The sequence below is a fragment of the Labeo rohita genome, chromosome 2 (assembly GCF_022985175.1).
Source record: "Labeo rohita strain BAU-BD-2019 chromosome 2, IGBB_LRoh.1.0, whole genome shotgun sequence".
NCBI lineage: Eukaryota > Metazoa > Chordata > Actinopteri > Cypriniformes > Cyprinidae > Labeo > Labeo rohita.
The window spans coordinates 35974729-35986734 of record NC_066870.1 but is presented as its reverse complement, the minus strand read 5'-3'; the positions used below and the strand labels follow the sequence as shown (position 1 = coordinate 35986734).

The following is a 12006-nucleotide window of genomic DNA, read 5'->3' as shown; positions in this document are numbered from 1 at the left end:
ATTTTTTTTGTTCTGGAAGTGAACTAATCCTTTAATTTGTATCCTTTAATCTAAATTTAATTTATATATAAATGTTCATAAAAAAATCATTACCAGACAAAGTTTCCCCAAGGCATTGTGTTTTAAACTCAAACACTTGCATCAAAAATTCCTGCAATTTCAGTTCTGAACTGATTTCAATGGATTTATAATAATTCTACTCTCTAAGAAATGTCAGATTTAATGTATCTTGTTAAAATGAAAGATTTTTTTGTATTGTTTTATTGTATAATTTTTTATTTTATTGTTTCACAAATGTTGCAATTTTGAATTATGCAAAGGGATGAAGGAAATGTTAGTGAACTTTAATGTGAAAGGTACTGCTAACTGTCTAATATTAGTGGTTTTACAATTCAAATGAGGCTGAAATGTTAAAAATCAATGCTATACATGCAAAAATCTACTAAAAACCAGTGCAAAATGTTGTAATTCTCAGTGGCATAGAGGATTACTGATTTAGTCTAATCAAGTAATCATGTAATGTCATTGTTTGTGTTTTAAGTGCCAGAATACTTTGATTTATACTCTGATTTAAACAGACAAATGGTTTTATCCTTTGCTGAATAAAAAGTGTTCTTCAGTCTCCAGCAAGCTGAACAACGAATTACACTGCGCTATCTTCTTGTGTGAGTATCTCTGGTTAACAAAATTGAATGCTATACATGCAAAAACCTACTAAAAACCGGTGTAAAATGTGGTAATTGTCAGTGGCATAGAGGATTACTGATTTAGTCTAATCAAGTAAGAAAAACTTCTCATATTTTGGAACATCAGAACATTCTGTCTGAGCCTGAGGATTCATAATTGGACACATTATGTGTTCTGGGCTTATGTCCAAATGGCAGATTTGTTGTTTGTGTTACTCCAGGTGTGCTGCCAAAACATCTTGAAGATGCAGTTTATGGTGGAATGACAAAAATGTGTTCTCCATGTTCACAAAAAAGTAGGTTTGCATACATGTAGTGCGTTTATTCTGATAGCAAAAAGCCTAAATGTTGGCTGCATCACACTGTAAAACCTTCTTGCAGCAGCAAGAGATGTCAGATGGCATCTTTGACAGTAGCTTTTCTTTGCTGCCGTCTTATAAACCTGTGGCTGGAGAAACACCTGAGACGCTTGCAGCTTTTGGTGGCCTCTAATGCATAATCAGTTTTTGAGGATGTCGTCTTCTTGGTACATTACTGATTTAATTGAACTTCATTGATATTCAGTGATGTGAAAAGTTCTTGCATTGATCTTTTTTAATTACTTTTGTTGCAGTTTGGAGTGATATTTTACCTCTGCCTCAATGCTGATACCAAACTGCTGGTTTCTGAGCATGCAGTTAAACTAATAAAAGAGATTGCTATTGAATTTCACAATAAAAAGAAACAAGTATCACACTGATGTCATTGCTTGTGAGTTTTAAGTGCCTAAACACTTTGATTTATAGCTACTCTGATTTATACAGACAAATGGTTTTATTCTTTGCTGAATGAAGTGTTTTCTTTTCCAGTGAGAGTCTCCAGCAAGCTGAACAACAAATTACGCTGCGCTATCTTCTTGTGTGAGTATCTCTGGTTAACAAGGTCAAGTTATTTTTGTGAAATCGCAGGTGGTCTTTGTTGTCTGCAAAGGAAACTTTCCAACTATACTGCTGCTTGATTCTGTACTACTGACTTGGAGCTTTCACACTGTGCAGTCATCAGAACAGACTTTCTGGAGGAATTTCATCACTTCCTCTGCAGTGAATGGGTGCCGTCAGAATGAGAGTCCAGACAGCTGATAAAAAAATAAAAAATCACAATAATTCACAAGTAATCCACACCACTCCAGTCTATCAGTTAACATATTGTGAAGCGAAACATTGTGTGTTTGTAAGAAACAAATCCATAATTTCATCAAAATCCAGTTTTGTTTTTATTTGTGTAAGATCTTTATGTTTCCAGAGATGGTTAATGTTTTGGACAGGTGCATTTGGATTTATTTCACTATAAAATGGTGCTTATATTGTTCTGTTAAGTCAATCACAGCAACAACATACAAAGAAAACGAATGAATGATGTGCTATTATTAGCATAGCACTCCGACAGATCTTCATTTATGGGTAGAAGACACACAAACCTAGCAAGTTATGAAACTCTGATTTTTTACAGAAGTGATAAAGTCTTTATCTTGGCCTATAAACCCATAATGAGTTTTTGGATTAGATTTCAGAGTTCTTTCTGCTAGAGTAAGTGAGTTTGATGCCTGCACAATGGGAACAAAAGAAAACATTTAAAATAGTTCAACATGTGTGTGTTTGTGTATATTCAGTCTGTTTTTTTCATTCATACTGATCAAATCAGATCAGACAGATGTATAAATCTCTAACCAAGGGTCATCAAGTCAAGAGTCAGTACATATTATAATAAATATTACGTGCACGGAAAATTAGTTGCACTTATTGCAACAATGCACTGAAATTATAGGCACTCTCGATACGCAACAGCATCATTTTGTCTTATGGATGCTCGTAGACATAAGTTATATTTATGCTAATTATAGCTTTCATGCCTGGCTGAGTGATTGTGCCTCATTGTGGAAGAAATCGTTTGTCAGTCTTTCAAGTGGCGAACAACAGCCAACTGAGAAAAGTCAGCCATATTGTGTTATGGATTGTAGCTTCTAAATAAAGTTTAATTTACAAAAACCACTGGACTTACAAACATACTTAAAAACACAAGACGTTTCAGTGTTCATCCAAACACCTTCATCAGTTGTTTGGTGCACAGGAAGTAACTCTGGCAATTTATAGACACAAAGAAGTCACATGATCTAAACCACATGACAGATGTTAGTCCAATTGTGTGCCAGAGAAGATGTTGCTCCAGCAGCTTAAACTGGTGTCCCCCCGCCCCCGCCTATTAGGGGGAGCCAGTTGGTTTATCTGTAAAGCGCCGGGGTAATGTTCTCAAAACAGCATTGTATGCTGAGGACAGATGATGTCTCAGTCCCCCACCTCTGTTTAAAGAAGGTCGCTCTACTTTCACATAGATGGCCTCCTTGACGCCTCTCTCAAACCATCCATCCTCTCTGTCCAAAATGTAAACATCTTGATCCTTAAAACTATGTTGCTCTTTTTGTAGGTGGGTGAAGACAGCTGATTCTTGTCCCGAAGAATTCCCCCCTCCTATGTTGAGACATACGTTTACTAAGCATCTGTTTTGTCTCCCCAATATAAAGATCTTTGCACTCCTCTGTGCATTTTACTGCATATACCAAGTTACACTTCTGATGTTTGGGAACCTGGTCCTTTGGGTGGACCAACATCTGTCTCAAAGTATTTTTAGGTTTAAAATACACCGGGATGTTGTGCTTAGAAAAAACCCTCCGGAACTTCTCTGACAACCCGGCCACGTATGGGATAACGACGTGACTTCTTCTAGGTCTCTTAATCTCCACTCCACACCACGTAAATAATTCTATGGATTTTGTGGACAAAATCAGGGGATTGTCATTGCAGGGTGATGAAACCATGGTGTCTTACGATGTGATATCCTTGTTCACGTGTGTGCCAACAGTATTGGCGGTTGAGACAGTCAGGAGTCGTCTGAGCCATGACCCCATGTTAAGGCAGAGAACACAGCTCAACCCAGACCAGGTGAGCACTTTGTTGGAGCTATGTTTGAATACCACCTACTTTAAATATAAAGATGTCTTTTATAGACAGAAACATGGTTGTGCTATGGGCTCCCCTGTGTCTCCTATTGTGGCCAACCTCTATATGGAAGAAGTAGAGAAGAAGGCATTGGAGACGTACAGTGGAACCCTTCCGACTCACTGGTTTAGGTATGTGGACGACACATGGGTGAAGATCAAGATTAATGAAATTGGCCCCTTCACTGACCACATCAATTCTGTAGATGATTATATTAAGTTCACTAAAGAGGAGATGAGGGAAAAGCAACTCCCATTTCTAGATTGTGGTATGTACCTAGAGAATGAAGGAGACCTGCAAGTGGAGGTTTATCGAAAGCCCACCCACACCGACCAGTACCTGATGTTCGATTCTCACCATCCTCTGGAGCACAAATTGGGAGTAATCCGCACTTTACAACATAGAGCGGGGACCATACCCACCAACCAGGAGGCAAGGATTAAAGAACAGAAACATATAGAAAAAGCATTGAAACAATGTCACTACCCGAAATGGGCTTTCATCAAAGCACAAAAGAATAAACCAAATGACCCAAAATCAGGAAACATTAAGATTAAGAGACCTAGAAGAAGTCACGTCGTTATCCCATACGTGGCCGGGTTGTCAGAGAAGTTCCGGAGGGTTTTTTCTAAGCACAACATCCCGGTGTATTTTAAACCTAAAAATACTTTGAGACAGATGTTGGTCCACCCAAAGGACCAGGTTCCCAAACATCAGAAGTGTAACTTGGTATATGCAGTAAAATGCACAGAGGAGTGCAAAGATCTTTATATTGGGGAGACAAAACAGATGCTTAGTAAACGTATGTCTCAACATAGGAGGGGGAATTCTTCGGGACAAGAATCAGCTGTCTTCACCCACCTACAAAAAGAGCAACATAGTTTTAAGGATCAAGATGTTTACATTTTGGACAGAGAGGATGGATGGTTTGAGAGAGGCGTCAAGGAGGCCATCTATGTGAAAGTAGAGCGACCTTCTTTAAACAGAGGTGGGGGACTGAGACATCATCTGTCCTCAGCATACAATGCTGTTTTGAGAACATTACCCCGGCGCTTTACAGATAAACCAACTGGCTCCCCCTAATAGGCGGGGGCGGGGGGGACACCAGTTTAAGCTGCTGGAGCAACATCTTCTCTGGCACACAATTGGACTAACATCTGTCATGTGGTTTAGATCATGTGACTTCTTTGTGTCTATAAATTGCCAGAGTTACTTCCTGTGCACCAAACAACTGATGAAGGTGTTTGGATGAACACTGAAACGTCTTGTGTTTTTAAGTATGTTTGTAAGTCCAGTGGTTTTTGTAAATTAAACTTTATTTAGAAGAAACTTCTACCTGGATGAATGAATCTTCACAGACTTATGGATTGTAGGTTTGGCCGAGGGTTTCTATGGCAACTGTGCAGAACATTTGCAGTCCGGTTTGGAATCCAGTTGGTCGGATCTGTGTTAGCAGTATGTTCTGTGCATCTGCTTCGAAACGCGTTTTCGGAGACGCTTCTGGATCGACACCCAAGACGGATGCAGATCATAAACTGACTCCAGTTTAGTCTGAACTGGACTTTTTGATTATATTCAGTTCAAATACTCCCAACATGGACCTGTACTTAAATTCCATGGGCAAATCTGACTTTTTACAAAGCATCTCAGTTGATGTTGTTGTTATAATTGCCTCAGCTGGTAGGCAAGGTCGGTGGAAGTATTTAAGGTTTTGTTATAGCTGACAGATTAGGTAATGAAACAAAACCAAGGGTTTTTTTGAATACCTGTTTAATATTAAGTCATTTTAATAATGAAAATTGATTTTTGTGGTGCTTACCCATAGAGTTGTATGTATTATTGGCAGCTAGTGGTTGAATTGGCTACTGCAGTCTAAATTCAAAATATTGTATTGTTGTTTCTCACGCTCTCTTCTCCAGACTTGACACTAATGCGGGTTACCAGATCGAAGACACGCATCAGGAACGAGCGCCAATGATAAGGAAAGGCAACTTTTTAAAATGTTTTAATGTTCCTCTGGACATAAAGCATTTCAAATAGATTCTGAATCTTTTTAGCTTGGGTAGCATCTGCGATCCCGTTCAGTGGCTGGCTTCCATGGCTGAAATATGCCGTTTTTTCCACCAACTGGCAACCCGGGGTGTTGCAAATCAGTGGGCGGAGTCACACAGACCAAAAAAAAAAACCAGACATTGCAACACAAAACACAAATTTTAAAGTAAAATAATTGGCTTTTACATTGGTTTTTGGAGAAATACGCTAAAGATTTTTAATGTTTTTTAAAGAAGTTTTCCAAGCCTGCATTTATTTGATCCAAGGTACAGCAAAAACAGTACAATTTTGAAATATTTTTACTATTTAAAATAACTGTTTTCTATTTGAATATATTTAAAAATGCAATTTATTTCTGTGATTTCAAAGCATAATTACTCAGTTACTCCAGTTACATGATTCTTCAGAAATCATTCTAATATTCTGATTTGCTGCTCAACAAAACATTTATTATTATTATTATTATTATTTATTTTATTTATTTTTTATTTATTTATTTTTTTTGTTTTTTTGATGAATAGAAAGTTCAAGAGAACAGCATTTATCTGAAATAGAAATCATTTGTAACATTATAAGTGTCTTTATAATCACTTTTTATTTTAAAGCATCAATTTAAAACATCCTTGCTAAATAAAAGTGTTAATTTCCAAAATTTCTTCCCCCAAGATCTTTGGATCTTTTTATTCATCAAAGAATCCTGAAAAAATGTACTCAGCTGTTTTAAATATTTATAATAATAATAATGAAAAATGCTTCTTGAACAGCAAATCAGCATACAAGAATGATTTCTGAAGCATCGTGACACAGGCGACTGGAGTAATGATGCTGAAAATTTAGCTTTGATCACAGAAATAAATTACATTTTAAAATATATTCAAACAGAAAACAGTTATGGTAAAAATAAATCAACATTTTTCTATTTTTGCTGTACTTCTCTAAAAAAAAACATTAAAAACTTTTGGCTGGTAGTGTGTATATGTGAACCTCGCATGCGTCCTAAATATCTGTAAACACATTATGATATTTTTATGCTTTAGTACAGTCAAAAAAATTACATACAGAACCTTTAATCATGAAAATAGTTGTGGGTTTTGCTTTATGGTTGTTAGGTCATTCTGGGTGGTTGCTAAATAAGTAACTGGGGCATTTAGGGTGGTTGGTAGGTGGTTTAGTGTGGATCTTTATGGACCCATCTTCAAGTCTCTGACATTCTGGTCTATAAATATTGTTAGCGTCTTTCTTTCAGTCTGATTTTTTTTATCTGTTTTTCCAAATTTACCAAATTGTAAAGGAATGTTTCTCAAGATTTATGATATTGTTTATGTCTGTACCAGAAATAATCTACAATAATAATGAATATTATAATGCATTTCCAAAGCATTTTCTGCCTGCTATATCTCTGTTACCAGGCCGTGTTGGAAACACACTATCAACTTCATACTGGTAAGACGCAAAAATACTCCTCCACCAAGTAGAAAATGTTGCTATGGCAACAAAAGAACCATTGTCTCCCGATGCAAAGGGTGAATGTTCTGAGAGTGGCCATATTTCATCAAATCACATGAGCCATAAAAGTTCAGCGTAACTCACAGAAGTTTAGGAAATGTTTCCTCTAAGGCTTGTTACCGTAATAAAGCAGGCGCTGTGATCTTTTCCCTGACGCCACTCACTGAAAACAATTTTATGGTTATTCTTGATTGTCTGAGCCAGTAAGGACTCAGTCGCATGCAGAGTCTATGCAAAAGAGCATTAAAGCAAATTAAATGACTCTGGCAGGACTGAAACTGCAGTTTGACGTCAAACCAGACGCATTTTTAACAAAATACAAACATACTGAAAATGAAATGCATTTGAGAGCTGTTAGAACTGAGAATGCGGTTGATTTTATTTTAATTTATTTATGACCAGTGGATCAAAGTTTGATTAAATTCATCATTACGATATAATAACTTATTATTATTATTATTATTATTATTATTATTATTTTGTAAATAAAAACAGTGAAGTTGAATGAAGATATAATTCATAAAACATTTCAGCTTTGAAACTTTCTTCTAAATTTGGATTTGGATTTTTTTTTTTTTTTTAAGAAATTTGTCAAGTTGATTTCTACTGTCTCTATAGAATAAAGCTGCATAAACATATTTTTTTTTTCCATGGAGAAAATATTTAATTATTATTTATATGCTATTATGATACTTACTAATCTTTTGAATTAGCTTTTATTTTTTAGATTATACGTTTTCATTCTAATTTTAGTCTGATTTAGTAATTGTATGTGGGTTTTTTTAGTTAATTAGTTTCTTATTTATTTTAACTTATTTCAGGTTCCAAGTTTAATAAAACGGCTTGTGTTTATCCTCACTGCACAGGTTATATTTATCTTCACATTACAGTTTTGATAATAGTTTCTAAAGACGAGGGCATATCATGCAACTAGTTGCATTAATCTAATTTAGTGTTTAATTTGCACTGAAATAACATATTTGATTGGACTTTGACATCACGTACAATTATATGAGTAACTGCATGTTATTATTTGCATGCAACATTGTTTTCCCCTGCTGTCTGTGAGCATTAGCACAGACCTGTGACAAACCGGTTCACAACCACTGATCTTGAGCAGCATTAAATGACGTGCTGCTCAATTTCCAGAAGGGTCTTTTTGTGTCAAGCGGTCTTGACATCTGTAACCGTCATTCTCATGAATTCCACTTTTTCTCCCCAGCTCTCACAGTGCCATTATTGTAAATAGATCTGCATGAGTGTATGTGAGTGGGTTTGTGCACATGAGTGTCTCTGTGTGGTGTTTGTGTGTGCATGTGGGCATTTATGGAAACGGTCTTCATGATATAAATAACATAGATGACATATCTAGGCATATCCGTTTGGGTACCTTCTATAATGTTTGAACTTAACAATAAAAGAAACTATCAAAATATGTTTTTTTAGCTACAGCATGCTAAATATGTTAATTAAATCAATTAGTTTGTTTTGCAAATCTCAACATTCTTTTCCTGCAATGACACAAGGCAAACTTTTTATTTATTTCAGCTCTTATAACTTTTTTCAGTTTCAGGTTTTAATTTTAGGTTTTAGATTTTCATAGTTTATTTTATTTGAAAAGATAAAAGCTAAATTTGACTTGCATGATAAATGAATATATAAATATAAATGTATGGGTTTGGAACAGTGTTTTGTACATACATTATTTATATATTTATTAATATTTGTATATTTTCGGTTAAGATTTATTGTTTTAGTAATTTTATGCACTTAGATTTAGATTTAATTTATTTTTATTTCAGTTTAAGTAATTTTAGTACTTTAGACCATGGATATTATAGTTTAAATTTAAAACTAAAGCCATAAAACAATTTTTTTATGTGAAACAAAGTAAGCTTAAACTTAAACTTAAAAAAATAATAATTTTAGCTACAGCTTCCAATGCAACATTTCTCATTTTTATTTAGTTTAACTTTAAGTACTAAAATGACTAAAACTAAAACTGAAATAGAATTGAACGAAAACTAGACATAAAAAATACTAAAATTTACCAAACAAATGCACAACATTTTTTTAAAATAGAAACATAAAATTAAAAAAAAAAATCTAAAATAGTATTACATTGATAGTAAAATAACCCTACTTTTGACTTTTAACTTACAAATAAAAAAAACACAATTTACTAAAGCTTTAAAATTAAAATAATTAAAAATATAAATAAAAATCTATAATAGTATCTTTAGTGATATTAAAATAACCCTACTTTCACATTTAACTTATTTTATTTGCCATTTAGTTGCCAGAGAACCATTTTTTAAGTTTATGTTTGTCCATCTAATATTTTATTTTATTTTATTTTATTTTATTATTATTATTTTTTTATTTTACATTATTTTATTTTCATGAGACCCCTAATGAGGTTAGGTAACCTAAATAAAATAAAATAAATAAATAAACTTTCTGGATAACCTGCTTCTTGAAGTTTGGTGAAGATGAAGACAATTTTCTTCAGTAAAAGTTTCTGAATCTGAAGTGCTGGCTATTTTCTTACCAAATTTAAACCAAGCGAACAATACAAGCAAAAGCAGGCAACAATTTGTTTTTTTCACTAATGTAGGGCCTTTTACTCACCTACTGTGGAGAAGGATCCGGTGCAGACTAGGAGTTGTGTTAGATTGGTTGGTGTTCTCCTCCCAGACGCCTTTGAGTGTGTAGATGAAAGCTCGCGTGGTGAGTTTTGATGATTGCAAGGCAATGGTGAATAAAGGAGCCAAAACGCTGCCGCACACCAATCACGGCCTAATCAACATGAGCAGTGCGCTATCTGCTCGAAAGGCACAGGACTGCGTATTCAACTGCTATTTATAAAAGATCAAATGCTGCTGGCCGCTCACTGATATTTCGGTCAAAGCACAGCGCTCTGTTGTTTATTAGATAGCAATTTAGATTCGACCTCAGAGCTTTTGTGTCCGGCCTTTGTCGGGTGCTTATGACCCACTTTATATCCTGAAGTGCACACATATATAAATACATAGGTGCACATATTGTGCCACGCTGATTATGTGTATTCAAACAATTAATCAGAATGCACATAGATGGAAAACAAGCAATCGCTTACTTTTTTGCTTTTGTGTTGCTGCCATAGCAACATGAGAAGATATTTTGCTATTTTATTTCTAATTTGGGTATGCTGAATATTTTAAATGGATATCATTTGAAGGCACTGCAGCTCAAAACCCTTGTTCTCTGGTGAATATTTTAACTTGACCTTTAAAGCAACTGTGTACATTAGTGTATTTTTGCAACTTTGGAGCCCCCGAAGTGAGTGGATTTCAGTGAGTAAGTGAGTAGGTGGAGCCCCCTAAGTGAGTGTTGCAATTACAGTGAATAGCTGTAGTGTATATATATATATATATATATATATATAAAGCTGTACTACATTATCCATTGGAGGAAGCATAACAGTCAATTTGGATAACGTGTGCTTAGATAATCAATCATATTACAGCTTTGACGTCACTGAATTTCAGTTAAAGGGGTCATCGGATGCCTATTTTCCACAAGTTGATATGATTCTTTAGGGTCTTAATGAAAAGTCTATAATATACTTAATAAACAACACCCCTTTTACCTTACCAAAATCAGCTCTGCAAAAAATATCCCATTCTGGTTGAGGCTGCTTTAAATGCAAATGAGCTCTGCTTGCCCCGCCCCTCTCTTCTCTCTGTGGAGTGACGAGCATGTTTACTTTAGCCACGTTTAGCCGCTAAACTTGCTAACTAGCACATTATTAGGAAAGGCGATCGCAAAGATTCATAAAAAAAAAACCTTATACTCACTTCTGCTGTAAGTGAAGCTGGATCACAAATGATTCGCGCGAACATAGATGGATATATGTAGATCAGGAGGCGCATTCCCTTCACAAACAAACGTAATCCACTGCATCTTCAGCAGCTCAGATGTCGGGAGTAAATGATGACCACTACGTTCATTATTACATCCAGCAACACAACACCTCAATCGCTCAATTCTTCTCTAACTTACATCCCTGCTCTGGCATCAAAACATGGAGGTTGGACTGTTACAACTGATCTTAGGTAAGCTCATGTCAATCAACTATCGTGGGAGGTGTGATGCCACAGGCTCAGTTTGAAAAAGGGAATATTATTTTTACAGATTAATTAAAAACCACTGCATGGATTTTTATCATTATAGGGTAGATTTGTACATACACTGCCAACACACATTATTGTTCAAACAACATGTAAAAATGAACTTAGCATCCGATGACCCCTTTAAGAGTTGTGCAACAGTCATTCACCGTTTACGGATAACATAGGAGTGAATGAGAAGTTCCGTAAGCTGAATCCCACCTGTCGCAAAAAGTCTGTGACTTCTTTTATAAAACTGTTTTATAAAGCATTTTTTTTCTCAGTGTAAACTCTAAAAATAGTTAAATCCAAAACTATTGTTTAGTGTAAAACATGTTGAAGTGTATCTGATAGGCTGTCGATTCATTAAATGATAAGCTGTTTCCTCACAAAAGCTGTTTATTCAGCATAGTGAACCTTCTCCTCCATTGGCATCCATTCAAACAGAACGGACTCTGGTCTCCTTTCCTGCATACCGTGTATGCATGTCCGTGCGTTGAAGCGAATTTTACCAGGGAAACCCCGCCAGAAAAACGTGTGTTTTACCCACCCCTCTGAAATGGGATTGGACTGGTTTTA

General features: G+C 35.4%; 1 protein-coding gene across 1 annotated transcript; it reads left to right on the top strand.

The window, feature by feature from the left end:
* The first annotated feature begins 1031 nt into the window (after nucleotides 1-1031).
* Nucleotides 1032-4801, top strand: LOC127182020 (uncharacterized). The gene is made up of 2 exons (XM_051137099.1): nucleotides 1032-1098; nucleotides 3447-4801. The coding sequence occupies exons 1-2, from the start codon at nucleotides 1032-1034 to the stop codon at nucleotides 4799-4801; spliced, it is 1422 nt and encodes a 473-aa protein (XP_050993056.1).
* The last annotated feature ends 7205 nt before the right edge of the window (nucleotides 4802-12006 follow it).